This window comes from Strix uralensis, chromosome 7 (assembly GCF_047716275.1).
Source record: "Strix uralensis isolate ZFMK-TIS-50842 chromosome 7, bStrUra1, whole genome shotgun sequence".
Lineage (NCBI taxonomy): Eukaryota > Metazoa > Chordata > Aves > Strigiformes > Strigidae > Strix > Strix uralensis.
The window spans coordinates 34,808,192-34,831,837 of record NC_133978.1 but is presented as its reverse complement, the minus strand read 5'-3'; the positions used below and the strand labels follow the sequence as shown (position 1 = coordinate 34,831,837).

General features: G+C 41.1%; 1 protein-coding gene across 1 annotated transcript in view; it reads left to right on the top strand.

Moving 5' to 3' along the window:
• Positions 1–21,557: 21,557 nt before the first annotated feature.
• Positions 21,558–23,646, top strand: part of HSPA12A (heat shock protein family A (Hsp70) member 12A) — a 62,234-nt gene continuing 60,145 nt past the window's right edge. The window contains exon 1 of the mRNA XM_074875369.1: positions 21,558–21,817. Coding sequence (XP_074731470.1) covers positions 21,790–21,817 — 28 coding nt within the window. The 5' untranslated portion in view covers positions 21,558–21,789. The remainder of the gene's footprint in view (positions 21,818–23,646) is intronic.

Genomic DNA, 23,646 nt, shown 5'->3' with positions numbered 1-23,646 from the left:
AAGGGATATGGGAGCTCTTTTCTGGTAGGAACTGGCTCAGGTTCAATATTAAATATGGGTTTGCAGTGAGTTCAGCCTAAAATTCTCAGAAGCAATTGGTGTTTAGCAGCTCAGACAATTGAGTAGGGTCAAAATCTTCACCTTTCACTCCAGACCTTTGATGATGCAAAAAACTCCCACAATCTTAGAAGAGCTGTGGGCTGATTTTCTTGGAGAGGTCTGGGAAGAGCGAGTGAAAGACTGCAGAGTGCAGTGTGTGGTGCGGTGGGAGACAGGGCATAGGAGCAGGCTGCAGGCAGTTAGAGAGCACCCCGATTCCAGGGAGCGCAGGGGCCCGGGTGGGCAGCTGTCTCCCAGAGTTAAGGTATATAGTGAGCACCCAGATTTACCCAGGAGATTCTGGGATGCAGGGTGTCTTAGCTTAGCCTACTCCCCTGTCTCCTGTGACATGTATGCTGTAGTACAGTGCCTGGTTCTTTGCCCTCCCCTCCCCACAGCTCTCCGGCCTCGGCTCCAGCCCAGGTCATTATACAAAGAAAAAGATCGCCCTCCTCCGATCGTTGCGTCCAGCTGCACGGACATCATACAAAAAGTGGTACAGAGAGAGAAACATCAGAATAGGGGAGATGGGAAGGATGAGGGTCCTTGAAAGACTTCTTTATAAATTGAATTTTGTGGACCATAATAGAAAGGGATGTAATACAGTATATGGCATAACATATTGAACAACCTGTGGGATGTTCCAGTGTATCTATCCTCCCATATGACAGCTAAGGGCTACACTCTAAAAAAAGCAATTCAAGAAAAGGAAACAATATATCAAGGTAATGTAAATTTATATGTTTGTATACATATAAAAACTTATGCCCATAGATGAATTTTACAAGTTTATATATAGGTGTGTATATATAAGTGCCGGAAGGAAAGCAGATTTGATTTTTTATTAACTTTTGATCAGAAAAATATTTATTACTACATTCGAGGACATAATGTAATTACACTAATAACTGAGTCAGGAAGTCCTGTTTTCCATGGACATGTGATAACAAATACCTGGTATAAGCTTTGAATGCTATCTTCTTCAAGCAAGTTGTTTATTTCAAAGTAACAACTGAGTGTCCCTTAGAATTGCTGAGGCAATCCTTGTGAATAAAGTTAGCTTTTTAAAGCAAGATGGTGCTTGTTCACGGTGCAGTAACAGCTATGAGTCTGTACCTGTGACAGCCTACCATGTCAGAGTCAAATTCTTGAAAAGCACCACACCAGCAGGATACAGAACACCAGAGCTGTTCCTCAGGGCTCAGTTCTAGAGCCAGTTCTCTTCAATATATGTATCAACGATCTGAATGCAGGAATTGAATGCACCATTAGCAAGTTTGCTGATGATACCAAACTGGGAGGTGCTATTGACTTTCTTGAGGGACGACATGCCTTGTAGAGGGATCTAGATAGATTGAAACATTGGGTAATGATTAATGGGATGAAATTTCACAAGTCCAACTGCTGGATTCTGCATCTAGAGTAATGCTGGGCACAAGTCTAAACTGGGAGAGGAGTGGCTGAAGAGCAGCCCTGCAGAAAGGGATCTGGGGGTGCTGGTCAACAGCAGGCTCACTAGGAGCCAGCAGTGTGCCCTGGCAGCCAAGAGGGCAAACTGCATCCTGGGGTGCATCAAACACAGCATAACCAGCCGGTCAAGAGAGGTGATTATCCCGCAGTATTCAGTGTTGGTGCAACCTCACCTTGAATACTGTGTGCAGTTCTGGGCTCCACAATTTAAGAAGGATGTGAAGGTCCTTGAATGCATCCAGAGGAGTGCAACAAAGCTGGTGAAAGGGCTGGAATGCATGTCCTGTGAGGAGTGGCTACGGACTTTGGGCCTGTCTAGTTTGGAGAAAAGGAGCCTGAGGGGTGACCTCATTGCTCTCTACAGCTTCCTGAGGAGGGAAGTGATGATGGAGGTGCTGATCTCTTCTCCCTGGGATCCAGTGACAGGACACGTGGGAATGGTTCAAAGCTTCACCAGGGGAGGCTTAGGCTGGACATTAGGAAGCATTTCTTTATGGAGAGCATGGTCAAACACTGGAACAGGCTTCCCAGAGAGATGGTCGATGCCCTAGGCCTCTCAGTGTTTACAAGCATTTGGACAATGCCTGTAACAACATGCTTTAACTTTCGGTCAGCCCTGAGTTGGTCAGGCAGTTGGACTAGATGATTGTTGTAGGTCCCTTCCAACTGAAATATTCTATTCTGTTCTGATCTGTTCTATTCTATTCTACCATCCTAGATAAAGTGCTACCTACAACTCTTGGCTTTCCTGGACAGCATTGACTACCTAGTGCTATGAAGCCAGATGGATTTTTTTAAAAGGAGGTTTAACTATTAAAAACAAGACTCCAGGGAAGAAAAAGAAATAGCGAATTTCTTCTGCCAACCGCTTATCATTGGATTAGCCAGAACCTTGCATGAGTGTTTCAAAGAGAGGAAATATCTAGCCCTGTGTGAATGTTGTGCTCATGGTAACCATAATGCTTTTTTTCTCTGTAGTAGAGTAGAGAAGGCAAGGTATGTTCTCACTGTCCTGTATGTTGGAAGATTAATCAGTACATGCACTAAGAAATGTTTCCTTTGCACTACTTTCCCCTAAATTTAAGATGCTGAAGAGCTTACCTTTTCTAGTGCAGCCCTCTCTAAGACCAGAGCTCTGAGGAATGCAACAGAAGTTCATGAGAGGCTTTCAGTGGGTTGGCCCATTGGGATCCATAGCTGAATACTTAGAGTTAAGATGGCAAGTTATTATTAGAAGATAAAGGATTGAGGAAACGACTAGAAAGCCATTTACTCTTTCTCAAGTCAGAGAAGCAACTGAACGTGAGATCAATAAAGTTATGTGCATAAACACATATATATAAATAAAATAATATAGTCATTCCACGAACTCAGACCTTTCATATTAATTAGAGAAAATGGAAGGATGGCAGTGGTCTGCATTAGAAACAGTCCACTCTTAAAGTAAAGCAAACAAAATACAGTTCATTTCAAATAATGTTATTGAACATTTTTTAACTCTTCTAATCTGAAGAGAGAGTTACATTATTCGTTTCATTTTTTTTTAAACTTTCAATAAATACCCTGAAAGCATAAATTTGGTACGTTATTAGCATAATATAAATAAAAACTATGAAAGATCTGTGAGCATCCTAGGAATATTGCATCAATGTCTTAATAAATATTGTCGTTGATATACTGAACCACACGATGGCAGTGTATTGTTGGATAAAGACAAGGAGTGCTGAACTAGTCTGAAAACCAATTTCGCAGATTATACTTTTACCTACTGCTACAGAAACTTTTGTCTTTTAGGGTCATGGAATCCTAATTTTAGCACAAGAAGGATTTTCCCAAGGATCTGGTTAAATATATCCACAAAGCAGCTCTTTGAAAAAACCCCACGAGCTTCTCTCTGATAAAATCTAGAGCATGAGAGTAACTTGAAGTTACAGCTTCTTCTCAATTCCAGACTCCATGACCTTGTGAACAGTAGATCATCTTTGCATGCCAAATATAACTCCATGTTTCCACTCCTATATTTAGTGAGAATTGGATTAGCCTAATAATTAGGGACAGCAAAGAAAGTTCACAATTCTAATGTATTTTATAAGAAGCATCAGAGAATGGCCTTTGAAAGGTTATGTGGAAAAGTCTGGGTCAACGCATGTGACTCTTTCAAAAGTTGGGGACTCTGGTTTCATCAGTGGCTGGTGCCTCTCTCGAGGTGGAGAAAGACACAGCAATTAACTCACTGACAGATAAGGAGAAATGGAGTGTCTGAGTGCTTGGAGTCTGATCTTTCCTCTGTCAATTAGTGATAACTGCTAAATGGAGTGTTTCTCGGAGGCTAAGTTTTTGTACATGATCTTTTGCCTTGGTCATTAACTGCCAAGTCAAGAACCCTCTGTGTTGGTCCTGGCTATTCCTATAAAGCGAAAGAAAGGTGGTGATGGTGGGGAGAATGATCCCGGCAAATTGCTCTGTCCCATTTATTTATTTGTTCTAAGATATTCCTATCCATAATCCACAGCACAGTTTTAAAACAATTGCAAAACAAAGTAAGCAAAAAGTGTGACAGGGTTTTAAATGGGAGACAGCCAATCCCTCCCAGCTCACATTTGTTGAAATTTAACTTTATTCCAATGTGTAAGGAAGGAGTGACACAGTGTGGTTTGATAGTCAGTTGAGTTCTGGTAGATTAGGGGAAAAGCAAATTCCAGAATTAGGATTCCTTCCCTTCCCCCTTCTGAATGGAGAGCTGTTAGCTTAGGGCCTGTTGAGCCTTAGCTGTTACCCAGCTAGGTGAGAGGGGATGTTTCTGGGGAAACCAAACTGGACAGTTTGGCTGAGATTTTCAAAGGTGGGTAAAATGTTTGAGCTTTATACCCTGTTTTGGAGCCTAATTTTCTTTAGGAGCTGTAGAAAAATCCCAGCTTTGTGGTTTTACAGACAATTATGTAAAGGCAGGCATTAATTGAAGAATGTTCACAGGTTAAGTCAATATTAGCTGTATGTGCAATAACTTACGGTGAACACCAGCTGCTCATTTCCAGCCAGTGGGATATCAGCTGTGCAGCAGAGCAGTTTGTAAAGTTGGTGAGCTGCTTGGGCCATGCCTTCTCCTGAGAGTGCCTTAGGGACAGGCTGCAGGCGAGGGAATAGTTGACAGCAGCAACCCACTTCTATCTGCTGTTATTTCCTAGGTGACACCCCACTGTTTCATAAGATGCGTGACAGGCAACCTCAGGGTCTTCCAGAAAAAATAGTTTCAGGAGCAAGCTGCCACACTGGAACAATTCATGTGTGCCACAGGTAATTCTGTGCTGGAGCCTGAGGGATATTTAAGAAACCTAACAACCAGAAACAGGTTGCGTGAAGTGCTCAGGGAGTGTCACCAATGCCCTGCTGCCATCTGTCCCAAACTCTGCAAATAGACACAGAGCAGCTTCAGGCAGGCTCAGTTCCCATGGACAATTACAGATCTATGCAGGTGCAAGGAAACCAGAACTTCCTAGAAACATTGACATGCTCTATGATTAGCTACAGTGTGCCAGGAGAAATGTGCATTCTCCTGCCATGTGATGTAGGCAAAAGGTATGTGATCTATTTAGCTGGAAAGACTGGACACTTTAAGCCATCACAAGAGGTTGTCATGAAGCCCTTCTCTAAGCCCAGAAAGTTATTTTCTGTCTGTCTGTTATGTCTCTTGATGCTTGCCCATTACTTTAGGACATTTTACAAACATATTATATCAAGCAGAGATTTATCCTTAAAATATAACCATAAATCTCTGATTTTCCAACATTGTTATTTAGCCTCAACCTTTAGGAGTTATCTGCCAAGAAGTGGTTTTGGTCAGTGGAGTTGAACATCAAAAAACTGTAATGTGATTGCATTTGGTAACAATGAGGCTGCGGCCCCTTCTTTGATCTAGTAATAAGAATACTAAATTCCTGCCTTCCCTCATATCACTCCCGAAGGATGTTTTTTTAATGTTTCTAGCATGTCTGATGTCCATAAGGTCATCTTCTCCAAAGGACTCTGTTCCCTGGCTGCACACCACAACAGCTGACTAAATTTTGTAAAAAGATTAACATTCCAGCTGTAGAACCCTCTGGACACTGTTCCCTATTTTCTCAGCAAAAACTAGCTTAGAACATGGGACATAGGAAACTTCTATAAACATCAAAGTATGATCCTTTAGTGTTCTGAAAACCAGAATTTAATTTAGAACCTTGCAGGTAAATAGATTTAGGACTATATCTAAACAGCTCCTGACTTCTTGATCACTTTCTCCTTTTCATAAGAGTGACTTACAGTTTCATGAGAATTGGCTTACACTGACAAAAAAAAAGAGAATAGTCTGATAAAATTTGAGAAAAACACATGAAAGCACTAGTTCCTTCCCTGTGCCAATATCATAGAATCCTTTAGAGAATATTTTTGCTCTTTTGTCCCAAGTTTTCCAATCTGATGTGTTCAGAATTTCAGATTTACAGTTTTAAAATACTTTCTGGTATTTAGTATAAACATTCCTTTTCATCCTTTCATCCCATTACAGTTTTTTTAACAGTAAAAATTGATCTCCCACTACTGTGAGTCTGACCTCATATTCCTCATATCCTTGTCAAAGGTTAGGTAGCACTGGTTACACTCATGTTAGTTAGCCACTGCCTTCTGAAAGTGATTAAATATGTACTACTCAAGCACCTTAATAGTTTTCACTCTTCTCTGAATTCCCTCCAATTTCCCATTAGGCTTTCTTACAGTCATAAAGATTAGTAACAAGGATTTAATCCTGTTTCTCAATTTCCAAGTCATCTTAATGTAGCTCAAGACATAACATAGTTAACATGAAGAGAACAGCAGGTCCAGCAAGAGATTAAAAGACCAGCATGATTCTGAACAAGCTGTAAACTTTTTAAAAAAATAAACCAGAAGGGCAGCTAAGAAACCATTAAAAGAGCCATCCAGAGAAAACACCAGTGTTAATGTGTCTCATAGCACAAAAATGACATTAAGAATTTTCAACAAACTAAATCTATGGGATCGTTAATAAGAAATGCAAAACAGATATCAGATAAAAATAAGGACAAGGTATATTTAATTGTGGATTCCAGTGATGATATTTCAACAGAGATTTTCCAAAAGAAGGTGAGAATCTGGGGCTTATCTGTCCCTATGCTTCTGAAAATCTTTTCTATATGAAAAGGCAACAAGGGGCTGTTGTAGGTTTAACTGATGTTTGTTTATGCACATATTTATATATTAGACACAGGCGATCTTCTGGGTCGGTTAGGAAAGGTCAGATTTTTCCCACTTATGTGCAGCTGGAGACTGTTCATTCACTACTGTTATTAGAGAACTCTTTGCTCATTGCCTCTGACTGGTGAGGGTTTGCAGGTGGCAAAAGTGGTGGATACCTTTCTGTGCTTTTCTGAGCTGACACTAGTGTTTCAAGTGGAAAGGTGAATAGTTTCAGTGACATGATGCAGCTGTGTCATTTTTTTTTTTTACTCCACACGATCCTAGAAACTATAACATCAGATTTGGATTATTATCAGAAGCAAAGGAATCAATCAAAATGTAGCATATGAAAGAATATACAAGATTAAATATAAACTGTAATAAAAGTATGTCACAAGCTAGCAATTCTATATTTTGTGATAGCACTTCAACTTAAGTGTCAACCACATTATGCCTTCTGTGACATCTTCTATGTCTGTCTTCTTTGACATGTTTGTACTGCCAATCCTAATTCCAGTCTCCTGAAACAGCTGCAACACATAGCTGTTGTACATCCTAATGTTTACAGGAAAAAAAGAAGAAAAATTATAGCAAAAGCTATATTATTTAAAATGAAAACTTTAAGCTAGTCAATAAAATCCAGAAATGAAGATGTCAGGGCAGATGCCTGTCTGTGATGTTGCTACTCCTGAATCCCAGACATTTCTGGTTCACATGCCTGGCTGCTTCTCTGCAAGAGTTGTTCAGCTGCTGCAATGGAGTGTGTGCTTGGGCCTACATAAAGGTGTCTCCTGCCTGCACAAAAGTGCTTCCAGGAATACCTAGGACATCCTCGAGAAACAAGGACATAACTAGTATACTTGATTTTGTTTATGCACCTGAGCCTCTTCTTGTGCTGACTTATTAGTGGCTGCAAAGTGTGATTTTGGCATGTATGCTGGCATTGTAGGGCAGATGATTATTTTAGCAGTTTACTAGCTATCTTCTCTTTGGGAATGTTCTGTCTCACCATGTAGTATTCTTGCAGCATGTCTTTTCTTCTGGTTCCTTGGCTTACATAGCATGTTCATAACTATTCAGGATTCTTTCTGATTAAAGACGTTTGGTAAATGTTGGAATTAAGGAACACTGGCCGGTGAGTCTGGTTGAGGCAGAGTTGTGTGTCAACAGGGCTTTTGTCCTACAGTTGTCTGTTCTCCGTGTCCAACCTCAATCTTAACAATTTCTTGATATATGGAAAAATATCTCTAAATCACTCTTACAATGTACTTTGAACCCTACTTGGTTCTTATACGCCTTACATGACAGTGTGAACTGAATACAGTATTCCAGGTGAGAGCATCATGTTTAACATAGCTTTGTTTTTGAGATATAATTTTTTAATTCTGTTCCTCTGTACTTCTTAAACTTTTGCTCATTTCTTGATAGTTGCTGAATGGTGTACTCACCAATCACAGCAAGTTTTTTTGTTGGGAGTAATTTAGAATTTAGCAGTTTTACAGGATATTCAGTCTTTTCCTCCTGAAGCTGCCTTGCATTTGTTTTCTATGTGCTATGCTGGGACATTGTTGCTGATCTAAAATGTGGTCTTTCTGCATTACTAGTGTCTGATTTTAGATATCCATCGCATTTCACAGTGCTTTGGCCTAAAATACTGTCTTTGTGTTTCTGTAACATTGGGAATAGAACAATGAGCTTGCTTCAGATATACACTGTTGGAATTGTAAGCAGAACTTGATTGTTTTTCTCTGCAAAATTAAGCCTGCATATTAACTTGGCTGAAGAAAACAAACACATCAAAGAGCACAAACTAATCAGCTGGGACAGTGTCATTAGCTCTGCAGTAAGCACTGGCTGTGTGTTTCTGGAGCTCCTGTCACAACATTTTGTACATTGTATGCCATGCATGGGGATGCTCGAAAAGCAGGTGTAGTGAGAATAACACTGGAAAGGTATGAATATTTTGTCAGTGACTGAGTGCTTATAGGTTTTCTAGAGAGCACTGAATGAAGCCTCCAGGCTACTTCATTTATGCCTAAGAAGAAAAGGTAAGCTAAGGATACAAATGTATTGTAAAATTCAGGCCTTGGTCAAAGAGGGTTTGTTCAGAGCAGTGCGGCATCTTTTGTTGCTTTTGTAAAGTGTAGAGGCACAGTCACAGACTTATGTTCTCTCAGATTGGTTTAGCTTTTATTTTAGATTTTTGTTGATTGTTCTTGCATTTGGGTTTTTGGTGTGATTTTCTTTCTGTTTTCAAGATGTGTTCAGTTCATTGCCAACATGTTGGCAATTGTGTTTTTGGTTCTTAATTGGATCTGTGTTACATGTTTGGGCCTGAAGGGGCAAATCAAAGTGATATTTATCCAAAAATATGACTGGGTTCAGGTTTGTCTACTCAAAGCCTATGTATGGTTGTTTTGTAAGGAGTTGATTTTCATTTAGTTCTTGCCTGAGTGTGTTTAACTTCCATTGGCTTTAAAGCGGGTCGTGAAGGTTGCTAAAGAACAAAACAAGCACTGCACAAACAAAATAGATAATGAGAGTGGAGTTTCTAAAGATGATATGGTGCCATTCTGAAGATGTCCTTGGCTGTTCCAGAACACTTAGATAGCAACAACCGCCAGGAATGCTTTTATCATCTGTGTTTGCCCAAGAGTCTGCAACCTTTCCTTTCAGATGCTGGCCTTACACAGTTTTCCATGCTGCTGTCACCTCTCGAGCAGATTAGTGTAGTACATGGTATGTTGAGTAAAACACTGCAATCATTGGAAACTTTGGCTGCTGTGGAAAGTGGTTGCTGCCTTATTTAAAGTGAATGATTCAAGTGTTCCAAGTCCTGAAGACTTTGGATCCAGCATGATTTTGAAATCATCTGTCTGGATGACTTCTAACTGCAGAAGTTGACGTAACAGCAGGAGCCTCATGCTCCTCCCTTCCCTACTTCAAACCCTGAAGGAGTTGGATATGAGGAGTTAGGGAACCTTGATCCAAGGGACATGTGTTTAACTTCCATCTTTTGATGAGAGCATAATATTTTTCTGTTCTCACAGATTTTCCTGCAGAAATGATTGATTTCAGTAGGAAGGAATGTTGAACCTCTACTGTGGAGATTCTGCAAAGAATGTAAGTTGGGTCTTTTTAGCAGGTTTTTGTAGGTTTGTAGGTTTGTGGGGTTGGCTGTCAGGCAAGCAAGTATGAAGTTGTGGTCAACCTTTTGGTCTTGTACTGCAAAAGTACATGCCTTAGGTCCCTCTTGGATACTTTTAAACATAAATCCACATTTGGCTTCAGCTTTGCATCATAAGTCTATTTAATTTAGGCATATAAATTAAATTTGACATCTGTGCAGTACTGTGGGGTATATTTCAGATTATGTTACACTGCAGAACCGAGCAGTGGAGACAGCCTGGCTAGCAGTTTACCTGAAAACAAAGATACTAGGCAGGTATGCATCCCTCAGAGGATTCATACTATTACATTTCTCCCTTTCCAGATTCAAGGTGGGTGTCTCACATGGCCGCTAACAAACTCTTCTGAATTCTCCACAGATTTTGTATTTTAGAGAGAGTTTAGGAGATCTTTCCCTTAAAGATTTAATTTTTTAAATGCTTTCCAGGTTTATTGTCTTGCTTTTTTTGTGACAAATTGCATTACTCACATGAAGGTATTTAAAGGACCTCTTGCTGTGATAGAAGGAAATCCAGCTGGCTCAGGCCTAGACCTTTAAAGGTATTTGAATACTTTAGTGCCTGGCCCTGCCTGTCTCCACTGAGTGTTGTAGCTAAATGGAGTCCTCAGCTCCAGGATTCCCTCAAGCAATTTATAGGGAAAGGCTGGGTAACCCAGAGCAGCCCCACATATGTCAGCTGTGTGGAGAGAAAATCTTACTAGCCAAGACAGGAACATCAAGAACTGCGAGGAGACTAAGATGGTCTTGAGCAATCAGGTGCTTCCTTTGGGATTCCTAAACATGAAATTTCTTCTGGAGTTAGGGGCATGTCTAAATCATCACCATGAGTGTGTGAACCAGAGACATGAAGGAAGTGGTAGATATGCCTGCAGAATGCTGATATCTCCTGAGTATGATTTGGAAATATCCTGAACCGATGTATCTTGATTGCAAAAAAAGGTTCAGGTTTCCTTGTTAGAACACCAGAACACCTGTTTGTTTGAAAGACAAGCACCTCTCTCTTCCACTATATACATGTGGACAGCTAGCCACCTTTTGGCTTAGGTGTGCTCAAAGCATCTAAAAGGATCAGACAACACTAGCAGTGAAAACATGGAAAAGTCATACTTTAAAAATCCTGCTTCAGATCCCAAGGCATCAGCTGGAGCTGAAGGTGCAGGCAGTTTAGTAGCTGTGAAAGAATATGTGCATCTGCCAGTTGGCAGTAATTCAAGTACCTACAGGCTTAAAAATATGCTACAGTAGGACTTTGAGAAAGCAGTGGTCCCTAACTGGTGAACAAGGGCCTAGAAAGAGGCCAGTCCATAACTCTTCCCTAGTGCCCCTGCTCAGCTGTTACAGTGGAGGAGGGAGGGTCAGCCAAATCCAGAAGCATTACAGTCTATAACGAGGAGATTTAGCAGTGAATTGAAAGGAATTATGATTGTAATTACTCATCTAAAGTTGTGGTTTTGTCTATAAACCATACCACATCAAGAGGAAATGATGGTATGTATCCATGTAAAACTTGTTCATACAAGAAGCTTTCACATATAAGTACAACTGCTTCCCTTCTTTGTGATAACTGTATGTATCCAGTCAAAGTCCTTGAAATTTCAAATACCTGTAGGAAGACCCAGTTTTAAGAGGACTACCTCAAGGCAAACTTAATTTTCTTTCCAACAAAAATCCTTGTAATTGCAAACAGTATAAAATCTTGCAAACACCTGGATACACAGAAACATCTATTATAGGGGAAATTACTTGTGCCAGTGAGGTTGTCAAAGGACCTAGAAATGGAGATAGCTTTCCAGCTGGCTTTGAAAAGCAATTTTACAATTATCTCCTGTGATTTTCACTGAGGATTAGGTGCCTCTGTGAATTTGAAAATCAGGATAGGCAATCTAGCTGTTTCTGAGTGCTCTAACTGCTGGAAAGTTGCTCTTTCTGATGTTGAGCACTCAGAGGATGGAGCAGTAAGTTAGACTGAAAATCTACAATGAACCATTAAGAATTAGTGAGCGCTTCTGAACTATTGTTTTCCCTGCCTTAAGTCTTGAGAGATACTGAGCCCTCACAATACCCATGCAGTGCTATGGAAAATGAGTTATGGATGCCTGTGAAAAACTGACTTTAAAACCTCTTGTTTGAGTTACCTCAAGTGCAAAATTGAGATGATGAGAGTTAAATGTGCAGCTTTTGTATTGGTTAAATATCCAGCACTGAAAAGTTTGAAGATGGAAGGCTGACTATAAATAGTTATTCATGGCAACATTTGGATTGCTTACGTGTCCATTGTCTGCATGGTCCATTTATGACTGAGAATACAGTTTTAAATTAATGTCATTCCAAACCCATTTATCTGTAGAAAGTGCCCCTCAGATCTTGCATCAGTGAACAGGAAGATGTATTTGATACAAGCACCCTATTTTCCCTGTAGCTATATACAGTATTTCATGTCTTATTAACATAATCTATCTACAGTGAAGTTTATAGGCCTTGACAGATAGCACCTCGGGTGAGAAAAAGGATGACAGAGAAAATTTGCTTTTACAAAGTCAATCTTTCTGGATCTTTTCTTGGACAGCTTGACACCAAAGGCTATAAACATAGATGGGAATCTGAAACCTTCTCTGCAATGGCCTTGTTTTAGAAAATACTATTCTTATCTCCTCGTGCTTACTCTTCTCTCGGCAGTCACTCCTTGCTGTACATTCCTCACCATGTGCTCCTTCTGTTTCCTGAGCAGTACCTTCATATTTATTTTGTATTTACTACCCATTTTTATTTAAGTCATACAATCTGAAGACCTACTTTATGCTAGCCCCAGAATTATGTTAGTGAACTATTTGATTTGATACAGGCTTGTCATCTCTGACTGTTTCTTTTCCATTTCTTTGGAAGAAGGCTTTTCCAGGAGGAGGACTGCTTCTGCTTTGAGCACTGCATTAAATTATACTTTATTGGCAGTAGTTTTGTACATTCAAATTTAAAATTGCTCATTCTTTATATTAGTAAAAGAAGGTCACTACTTTCTAAATAACAGAGCAGTCATATGCAAGCTTAAGGGAAAGGATTGAAAATACAGACTCAGCCAAAAATAAAGTCCTTTGGAAGAGAGATGTCAAATGGATTTGAACAGTATTTTTACACATATTTCACTATTTGTAAACAGTGTCAAGCACTCTTTTCATATGAAATGTTATGCTGCCATTCTAAACAAACCAAATGCAGTTTCCTGTGGTGGTGGCTTTTTTTATTGCGCTTGCACCCTGCCCATATGACACACATTTTCTGCAGAACTGATTTTAAAGAAACACCTACATTTACTTTCACTGCCCTATGTTTCAAAGCCAGGAGACCTTGGATGAACAAAGATCATCTGAGGTGTGAAAATAATCTGAGTGCATGTGCTCTATTTGGGTTTCCAAATGTCCTTGCTGGGATCTGCTGGTGGTGCAAAATCCTGAAAACAATCTAGTCTCCTTTTCATCATGTTCTGTCCTCCTCTTATTAAAAAAACCCACCACAAAACAGCAACCCCCAAACTCCTATTGGATAGCAGACTTCTTAAAACATCTGAATCTAAATTCTGCGGCAGTCACTCTGGTGATGGAGAAAATCACAATTTCTGTGTAACAGCACAGTTTAATGAAGTGCTAGCTAAAGAATATCTGTATTAGAAACATTGGCATATGTTACATCCTCTATTATATAGTTCCCAGACACCAAGGCAGCTATCACCTAACCTCAGCATTTCAGGGACTGATTTAAAATTATTGAAAGCAATGGGAGATTTTCCAGTGGTTTGAATAGACTTTGAATCCAGCTGAAAGAAGCTGCAACCAGAGTTTGCCATCATGTCTTAAGTACAAAAAGGCATGGAATATGTTTGTGGTCAGTGAAAATCCTGGTTTTATAAGATACACATGCATACATAGTATATTAAAATAATGAGCTGTGACTTCTTCTAAATGGCAATCTTCACCAAGAAATAAAAACCAGATCTTCTATTGCAACTAATGAGGTCAATGTTATGTGATTCTTCTTTTTGTCAATGAAAAAGCAAATTAATATGATTTCATTATGTTTCTTCAAGGGATTAAAGCATCATCTTTATGGCAGCTAAGTTTAAGAAAGTGGCAACATTTAAAGGAGTATTAGTTTTTCTCCTGAACAAATTCTTGGTTTATTGAATTACCAGACTTCAGCAGTTTAGTAATAATTTAGACTTAAAGGAATGTCAACAACATTCTTTTCTGCTGGCAAGGAAGTCTGAAATAATAAATCATTATTGAAAATACCACAGACAAATCCAACAGATTTAATAAGAGTAAGGATGTTTCTTGCATTGTATGTGCCAGTTCAAAGATTTTGGTGCAGTTTGTTGTATTTAAATGAGAATGGAAAAATAACAGACTTCTCCAAGATTTGAATTATGATTTCTGATTTCAATTACATTTTAAATCAGTAGAGATCTGTCATTTTTATTTTTTTTCTTTATGTGTTATTGAATTCTGAAGTCAGAAACAAACTCATTCTCATTTACATTTGTGTAAATACAGGAAACAGCTTATTTTTGCTTCTATTTTTTATGTAGCTGTTGTAATTATTTCAGTAATGATTTATAGAAGCTAAATATATTACATATTTCAGTGATGATAATTTTGTATAAGGTGAACTCTTCTCTTAAAAATAGTGATGTCTATGTTAGATGGCTGTTGGATTGTTCCTTGTTATAGAATTTGACTTCTTAATTACTTGCTTCTGCTCATGGTAGTTCCTCACCTTTGCAGGAATAATATGATTTACCAATTCATAGTCTTTACTTTAGCATACTAGACTCCATGTTTAGAAATTGTCAAAAACTGGTATTGATGTCTTTCTTCAGAAAGATTTTACAGCAAGTGATAGAGTGGTATAATCTCATGGAATTGGCATCCCTTAGTGATTAGGGAAAAAAAACCACATCAGAGGTCTCATGTAACCTGTGGTGAGATAAATTAGATAGTGAGCAGAAAACCTCACTCTGTTCATTTGGGATATTGAGTACTTTCCTTTATATGTGTATGCCCTCATTAAAGATTCCAAAAATAGAAGTATGTGGTAGTTAACAAAGAACATACAGAGAGGAGTGGCACATGCAGATTTTGAGAAAATGTTGGTGATGCTCAAGACACCATTCATTTCAGACATTTTAACCAAAAGTAAATAAATGACTCATAGTGATTAACTGATGATTTAGCTTTTTAGTTTTTACAAATGTGCTAGCTATTGAAATTTTCTTACATGTTTTGTAAGAAAGTATTTCAACCAGTGGACTCGTGCTAAAATATCCACTTCTGCTATGTCTAGGAGTACTGTTATTTTTTCCTTCATCTGTGTGATTTACTATGCTTTATCTACCCATGACTGAGTGAATGGTACCATTTGATGTTTGAAATATAATTTTCTATGAAATCTTCTTTTTAAAACAATTTATGCTCTGAAAAAAAATCCAACATCACTTACATTTGCAGATTATGTTTCAAGAGCATTTCTAAGGCACATCTTCGTAAAACATCTTTTACAGCAGTTTAGCCTTTTCTTTTTGGATAATATTCTTAGAAGTAAAAATCAAATTATACCATGTTCATATACATTAAATGTTAAGGTTTGTAAAACCTATCAAAATATGTTTATAATGTTAAAAACATTTTCAGTATTCACCAGGTACTTCTTAAATGTGTCAGTTGGCTTTTGGTTATTTTTCATTTCCCTTCAAAATCTAAAATGTCCCAGTCCTGCTGCATCATTAAATGTCAGATGGAGGTTGGAGGTCAGTGGAATTCATTAAGACTTACTCCAGTAAATAATCAGTTTGTTCAGCCTTAGGTGGAGTTACAGATTCCTCTGTATACTGCAAGTAGTAAAACTGATCATGTTATTTCTTTTGTTTACTCTATGACTTTGCTAGCCTGCATTTCTTCAGTTGGTCTTTAAGCTTCTTTAATTCCTCTGTACATGTGTGTGTCTCAGTGTGACCTCTTCTACCTCCTAGATACAGAGTGAGCTGGATGAAATCTAATGTGCATTATAGTGCCCACTCTTCCAATTAATTCCCTACTAATCTGGAGGATCTGGGTTGACATTTTTATTATATTTGTATGTTCTCCACACAGTTTATGAAACATCTGGGGGGAAAAAAGCAAACCCTTAGGCTGATGTGTACCTGCATGGAACCTAAATGACTGTTTCATTTTGAATAATCTGTGGAAACTGCATATAATTCTAGTTTCAGATTTTCCCCTTGGATGCAATTTGTTTTGAGTACCACGTCAATTATGTGTTGGTTATCTTTCAGCATGCTGCCTTATCTTTCTAGTATTTAACTGGACCACAGGAAGCTTCAGAACGCAGTTAGGTAGGAGCTCGGTAACTGTCATATGTTCTATGTATTTCTGTGATGGCATTTCTATGTATCACAGGTACACAGTGAGAGAATGAATGTACTCCTATGTCACTGGTTGAGTCTGATAATTTTCTGGGTCCTTTCCCCTTTACATTGTCAAATTCAGTATACTCAGGCTCATACAGGATATTTTTAAGGGACTGAATTATTACTTACACTAGAAATAACATTGTAATTTTGGTAATTGCTGTTCAATTTGGTGAAGCAGGCTGCAAAGCAAGGGTATGAACAATGATACCTAAACATGCTACCTGGGAGCTACAATGTATTCTCTGGAACAGAGGTCATAAGACATAAGGTAGGCAGAATTTTGTGGTGCCCAACTGTAGTTCCTTTGTTTTAGAGGTGGCTGAGCCATCTGCCACTTGTTTTGACTTCAGTGGGAGCCAACATGCTCATCACTTACTTAAGCAGCGTGTATGTTCACAGGAACCATGTAACAACACTAAGTTCATTGTTTGGTAACAAAACTAAGTTTACTGTTCAATGCATATGCAGCTTTGTTTCTTTTGGAGCAATACAAATGTGTGGTAAAACAAGCCACTGTAGATGCACAATCCGGCTGATATTTTAAAAATGCCTTGAGAGAATAGCACTTTTTACTTTATATAGATGGGTGCATATTTGGTAGATGATGGTATGATCACATTAAGTTATATAATAAATATGTTTCTTCTGGGGCTTTTTTGTTTGTTTTGGGATTGGGTTTTTTGGTTTTGTTTTGTTTTGAATACATTCAGGGTAGAGGAATGGCAATGAATTTAAGGAAAAAAGGAGTTCAGGACATAAAGTATGAGTGGGCTGAACCCGACTTTTGGTTTTGTGGACACAGCACCTAGCACAGTCCATTGGGATCTACGGGAAGACTCTTGAACATCACTATGATGGGACCATTGGACACACTGTTCAGTGTTCACCTCTTTGTAAAAGAAGTGAAAGAAACCAAATGGTGTAAGCAGTGGTGAGCACTGGGCTGCCATTTCTGCACTTGAAACTACTCTCCAAATGAGTAAGTGTGTTGCCAGAGATTTGTGAGCACCAGAACCACAATTTCAGTGTCCGCAGCCTAGCAGTTTTGCTGAAAAAACATCCTGCTGTGAAATGTTGACGAATTCTATGCAGGCTCTGTTCCCAGAGTGAGACACTTCCAACAGATGCTGGGATACCGGGAATAAAAAATGTTTAAAACACAGGTGAAAACTGTATAATCTGTTCCTTTTGAAGAAACCCTATATATTCTTATGTGTTCAGTAACCCACTTTATTGAAAGGCTGTGACAGCGATGAATAGTTTTTCGTTCTTCTTGTCTTTACAGAGTTTTCTGGAGTATTAATATAAAAGGCTGTTTTTAGGAAAGGGGAAGATAGCAACTGCATCTAGGGAAACAGATTACCAGTTGACTCTGTAATAAAAATAATTGGTAAGTTTTTAGTACATGAACCAATAAGCAGAACTGGAGAGTTTTAAGTGCTATAAACCAGGAAACTATATACCTTGAATGAAGGAGGAGACCACGATAACAATTATGCAGGTAACAAACAAAAATCAGTTATTGTATGTTTAATGATGCTCCAGAAAGTACATAAAAGGAAACTTTGAACTATGAAACCATTACCCTAGGAATTTTAATTGAGCAGATGGACATAGTGCTTGATGAGGGATTCCTGAGCTGCCAAGATACAAGGCATGCTTACCTGCTTTCTCTTCTTTTGTTTTAAATGTGGTGTGGTTTTTAAAGGTACAACTCTCCCAGGTACCAGTGTTGGGCTGAGTGTTGGGCTTCAGTGGCACAGTGATCTCTGTGTCTGTAATAATGCCTGTATATCTTGCTGTCAGGTGCACTAAAAGCAATATTCAAACGCCTAGATTCCTTCCGGATCTCTGTGCCTACTGTTTACAGCTTGCTGATTCTCAGTGCTACCCCATCGGTGTCTCACTTAGACCCTTGTAATGATTTGTGAGAAGCACATCGCTCTTGTCACTGACTAGCCACTGTTTTGTGTAGCTCTCACAACATGTGAATATGGCTCTGAAAGGGCACTGTGATCATCTTCAATTTTCTGATGAAATTTTGATTGATGCTAATGGATAACATATATGTGGTAGCTCTGCTAAAATCGGAGCCAGGTTAGACAGGTATTATTCTTGTACCGGCAGTTTATGCCAGTGTATCTGAACCCTTTGTGTGATGAATTGAATGGTGTGAGGCTGCAACTTTCTGGGCATCACCTACGATAAGAAGTGCTCTGCAGATGCAAAATACAGTACATTAAATCACTGTTCTTGATTGTGCTTGAGAGGTGTTCTGTCCCAAGTAGGTGCTTGAGAGGGAACTTAGAGCAGATGTCTGCCGCAAGCTACTGCAGAAATCATGCTTCTCCCCATAGCCAGAGCAATAGCGTAACGACTGGGTTTGGTGCTTGAATTTAACACTGATGGGTGCCTTGGTTGTCAGACGGAACAACACTTTGATGTTTCAGAGTCAAAAAAAGGTTCTTCCTTTCTGCTACTACTCCCCTGCAACGTACTAAGCCAGCTAATGTTAGCTGAGCGAGAAGGAAAAAAAATTCTTTCTAGACCCACACTAAAATTGAATCTTGTGTAAGGGACAAGCTAATAAGCTCAGCTAGGTGTTCATACGAACCCGAGTTCAGAGAATGTAGATGACTACTTGTGCCATCCTTTTCAAAATCTATCCACCCACAGTATTTTTACATTTTAATCATTGTAGTTAAACTCATTCCCTCTTAGGCTTGTAAAATAAGAAACCATTAAACCCACAGATTCCAAACAACCTGTCAAAATGACCATAAAAAATGACAAACTTCCTATGGAATAAGTAACAAAAATAAAGCCTCTTCAGTCCCAGAGCAGGCTTATCTGATACAGTGACCTTTTCAAAAAGTTTATGTCTTTCATATGAAATGTACTTTTTTATTTGCTTCCGAGAGAAAGAGATGGCAAGAGAAAAATAATTATTTTATTTTTCTAGAATTATTTTTATCTATATAATTAATTTTGATCTATATAAAAGAAAACAAAATTTAAGGGGCCTTAGTTCTTAATTTTATATTGAAACTCTAATTTTACTTCAAATGCTTTTTTTTTTTTTACTTAGTTCCTCCCATTAGATTTTAAAAGCAGATACTAAGCTCTCTGGGAAAGGGTCTTATTTCTGAAACTAGCAGTCACATGCCTTCAAATATTCTCCTTCTGCATTATTCAAAACACCTACAGCTGAGTGTGTAACTTAGGCAACCTGGCTTGATATTGAATAATGTAGTCACTGCCTTGACATTCGGAAAGATGTCTGTACCCAGCAAATGCTATTTTTATATATGTTGTCTTGTTGCTTGAGGGATCATGGAAAATTAGCCTGCATACAATAATTTTTCCTGAAAGTATGTGATTTGGAAATGTATTTATGTGTTCCTTGTTTGTTTCTTTTCTTTTCCCTCTGCCTTTGTTAATTATCTCAATACATTTTTAAAGCCTGCGATTAATTGCTATTGAAGTGCATTTAATTTGAAGCAAAAGTTTCTGCTATTTAAGCCTCTTGTCAGGAAACCAAGTATTAGAGTTGTTTGGTTTCTTTTTTCTGAGGCTGTTTAATGACACCATAAATATTCAGCCTGTCTCTAAATAGGTAATTAAAGCTGACCATTGGCCAGTTGTTCCCCTTTGTTGCCTGGTGTGGAGCGGGGGGAAGCCTGGGAAGCATCAATCCCCGTGCCCGCTGTCCCCACACACGCTGTTCTCGGGTTTTGGCAGGTTGTGTGAGTGATTCCCGTGTCATTGAACCTCCACAAGAACACAAGCTTATGGCCAATGTGCACGGTGGAGTGAGCTGCTCTTCCACCATCCCTACGTGCGCCTTCCCTCTCTTCTCAACAGTTTCGAAATGCCTTTGTGCAGCTGACTTTGGGAGGTGGAGAATGGAGTTCAGCTTTTTCCTGGGACAAGACAGTGGATTTCAGGAAGAGGTCGTGTTTTTAGTATGTCCAAGGATTGATGAAGGCCTTTGAGATGAGTCAGGTGTGTAGATGTGAAGCAGGTTCCTGCTTTCATTTTAACTTTTGTGCCACAGCTTGTTCTGAGAGGCAGCAAAACTTACAGGGAACAAAGCTAATGCTGTGAGAGGAGGAAATCAGGGGGTAGACGACAGTGCTGCCTAACACCTGCAGTTTGGAGAGTTTTGCTTCAAAATTCTAGTCCTTGGGGGTTTCACGGGGATCCTGCCTTGTGTGAGTGGCAGCTTTGGTGGGAGGACTCAGGAGAAACTTCGGGTGGATTTTACATTGTGATGAGTGTCAGGGCGACGTCCTGAGCCCAGGGGTTAGCAAGGAACTGAGCCTGGGCTTGGAGTTAATGCCCTTATTTATTCTATGTAAACTGCTGGCAGGGCTTTCAAAATGTGAATGGCTGCTGAGGGTGGGAAGTAAAGGAGAATTAGACTAGGAAGCATGGGAGGAAGACAGGAAAACATTTTCCCTGGTTCTAGGATTGTGCATGGGAGGATACCAGCCTTATTTTTATTCTCGGGTTTGTAATAGCTTCTTAGTTTGGAAAACTCTTCAAACTTAATCATGGATCAAGTGACAACAGGGGCGTCTCTCTCCCAGGTGCTGGAAACAAGTTAATTAGCTAAAAAATCACTGGAAACAAGAGATTCTGGCCCTGACGGCACTGCAGAACCACATGGGAGAGTCCACTCCCAAGGCAAATAAAAGATCCGGCGCTGTAAAAGCTACCCCGTAATTCGTGATTCCGGGGGCCCCGTTAATGATTTCTGCCTGTCCCGACACACCCCCGACAACCCGAAGGCAAACAGCTAACAGAACCTTTGTAAACCACATCACCGCGCTGCTTCCAGCAGGTCTCCACAACCCTTTCCTCAACGCCTAGGGTGGGGGTCGCTTTCGGCCCTGGGGTGTGTGTGTTTTGTGCTCTTCTTATAGCGATCACCGTGAGGGCTTCTCTGCCTCAGTAGCCGTGAAATCCGCATCTGAGGCTGGGCAGGGCTGGGCTGCCCCTCGGAGCTCCGCTCCCCCCGCCCCCCCCGCCCCGCCCGCGAGCGGCAGCCGCAGCCCCGGCTCCCTTGTGCGGCTGCGGGGAGCGGGCGGGGAGGGGCCGCGCAGCCTGCGCGGGAAGCCCGTCAGCGCCGGGGCCAGCGCGGAGCCGGCCCTGCGCCTCCCAGCACCGTCCGCAGGAAGGCGCAGCGCGGGAGGGGGGGAACGACGGGACACACGAGTACTGGGGGAAGGAGCGGAGCCTCCGCCGGGGTTGGGTCAGCGCAGCTCCGGCGCCGGCCCATGCCGCGGTGTGCGCAGTGAGCGCGGCGGCGGGCGGAGAGCCGCGGAGCGGCCGGGCCATGGCGGAGACGGAGAGCGGTGCCGCAGGTAAGGGGGAGCGGCCCCGCCGCCGCCGGGCCCCCGCCGCAATGCAGGAGGGCTAGGGTTACCGGGGGGAAACGAGCTGGAGCCGCGGCCGGAGGGGGCGGCCAACGTCCTGGCGGTGTCCCCGGCGGGGGGCGGGGGGGTGTTCGGGGTCTCCGCGGGCAGGGGAGGCCGGGGGGGTGTCGGCTCTCTGCGGCTCTCGGTCCCGCTGCGGAGCGGCCGCGGCTCATCACGTACCGTCCCCGGGGGAGCCGATGCAGCAGAGCCGGAGCGGCGGGGGGGATCCAGGTGAAAAACAATGCGGCGGCAGCGCCCGGCCGGGCCGGGCGAGCTGCCCGGGCGGCGGGGCTCTGCGGCGGGCGCGGCCCGCAGCATCCCTCCCGGCGGGGGGGGCTGTGTGGCTCCGTCCTCCCCGCGGGTCGGGGTTTCCCTTTCCCAGCAACGGCCCGGGGGAGAGGGGGAGGGCTTGGACTGGAAATCAGGGGCTGCTGCAATAAAGGAAGGCAGCCTGCCGAGCCTGGTGCGCTGGAAAAGAAAGACCTGGCAGCTCGGTGGGAGCGACAGCGCTGGTTGGGGTGAGAGCTGTAGCATCCTGGCGCAGCCGCGGGGACCGGAGAGCTCCCAGCGAGGTGTAGGGATGGGATAAAACCCGACCGGATCCGTTTTATCACGTTAACGGCTCCGCGGGTCTCCCCGGCTTTGCAAACTTGACATAGGAGCTGAGATGATCTGAACCTTGTTTTGCCTGAAACAAGGATTCTGTGGTTTTGTTCCGTTTGTGATTACACTGTGCCTGATAAAAATAACACAGCCTTTGCAGGACCGGGGTGGTCTCTCCTTGTGTGGGAAGGGAACTGGGGGAGGGAAGAGGGTTCCTAGGATACAAATGATATGGGTGAATAACCCTAAGGGAAATGCAGACTCAGCCTGATTTCATTCGATCTCTCCATCCCTTCTTCCTCACTGTATGCTGCAAAGATTTGAGGAATCTGTAATGTTGAGCCTAAGGTGCTGGCAGTAACGTATGGAGAAGCTGAAAAGGTTGAGTTTGTACAGATCATAATGATGGGATTCGAGGAATATTCTGAATAAAATAGCTGAACTGCAGTACAAGTGGAATAAAAGAGTCATCAAGTATCCATGTAAAAAACCCCGGAAGACAATACTTAGAAACTAGTTGAATCTTCAAGATGACCTGCTCTACTGGATTCCCTAGCCCCCCACCCCATCTAAATGTTCTCTCAGTGCTTCCTAAATAAAGTCTCTAATGTCTGTTTGCTTTGAAGTAACCTGCAACAATATTCTAGCATGCAGCTGACAAAGGAAAGAATGGACTGAGAGATTCATTTGTCTTTTAGATGACAGGGTATCATGTATTTTGTTTTCTGCAGAGTTGCAAGGTTACTGCGATGCAATACTGAAATTAAGTAGCTTGTGACATAGGGAGAATCTATGCATGAGGGATTTTGTTAGAAGACAGAAGACTGTATAGTAAAGCAATGATTTGTTATGGCAGAAATCTTTATGTTCTTTCCACACACTGGAATGCTAAAGCTGTCAGGGAAAAAAAGGCTTCAGGGATAGAATGTGATTTAGTGAGTGGTGTTGTATTGACAGTATTGAAGCTGCAGTCACTTATTGCAGCATAGTACAATGCGTAAAATAAATGTCTATATGTAAAATAGCCCAGTGTTGTATGCAGTGCCTGCCAATCATTTTTATAGCTTCAGTTAGCACAGCATTGCGGTATCTGCAGCATGGTTAGTAGGAGCCTGGATTAAATTGTTCAGGCTCAGGAGCTGTTGCATGTAAAGCTTCTAATTATACTGACT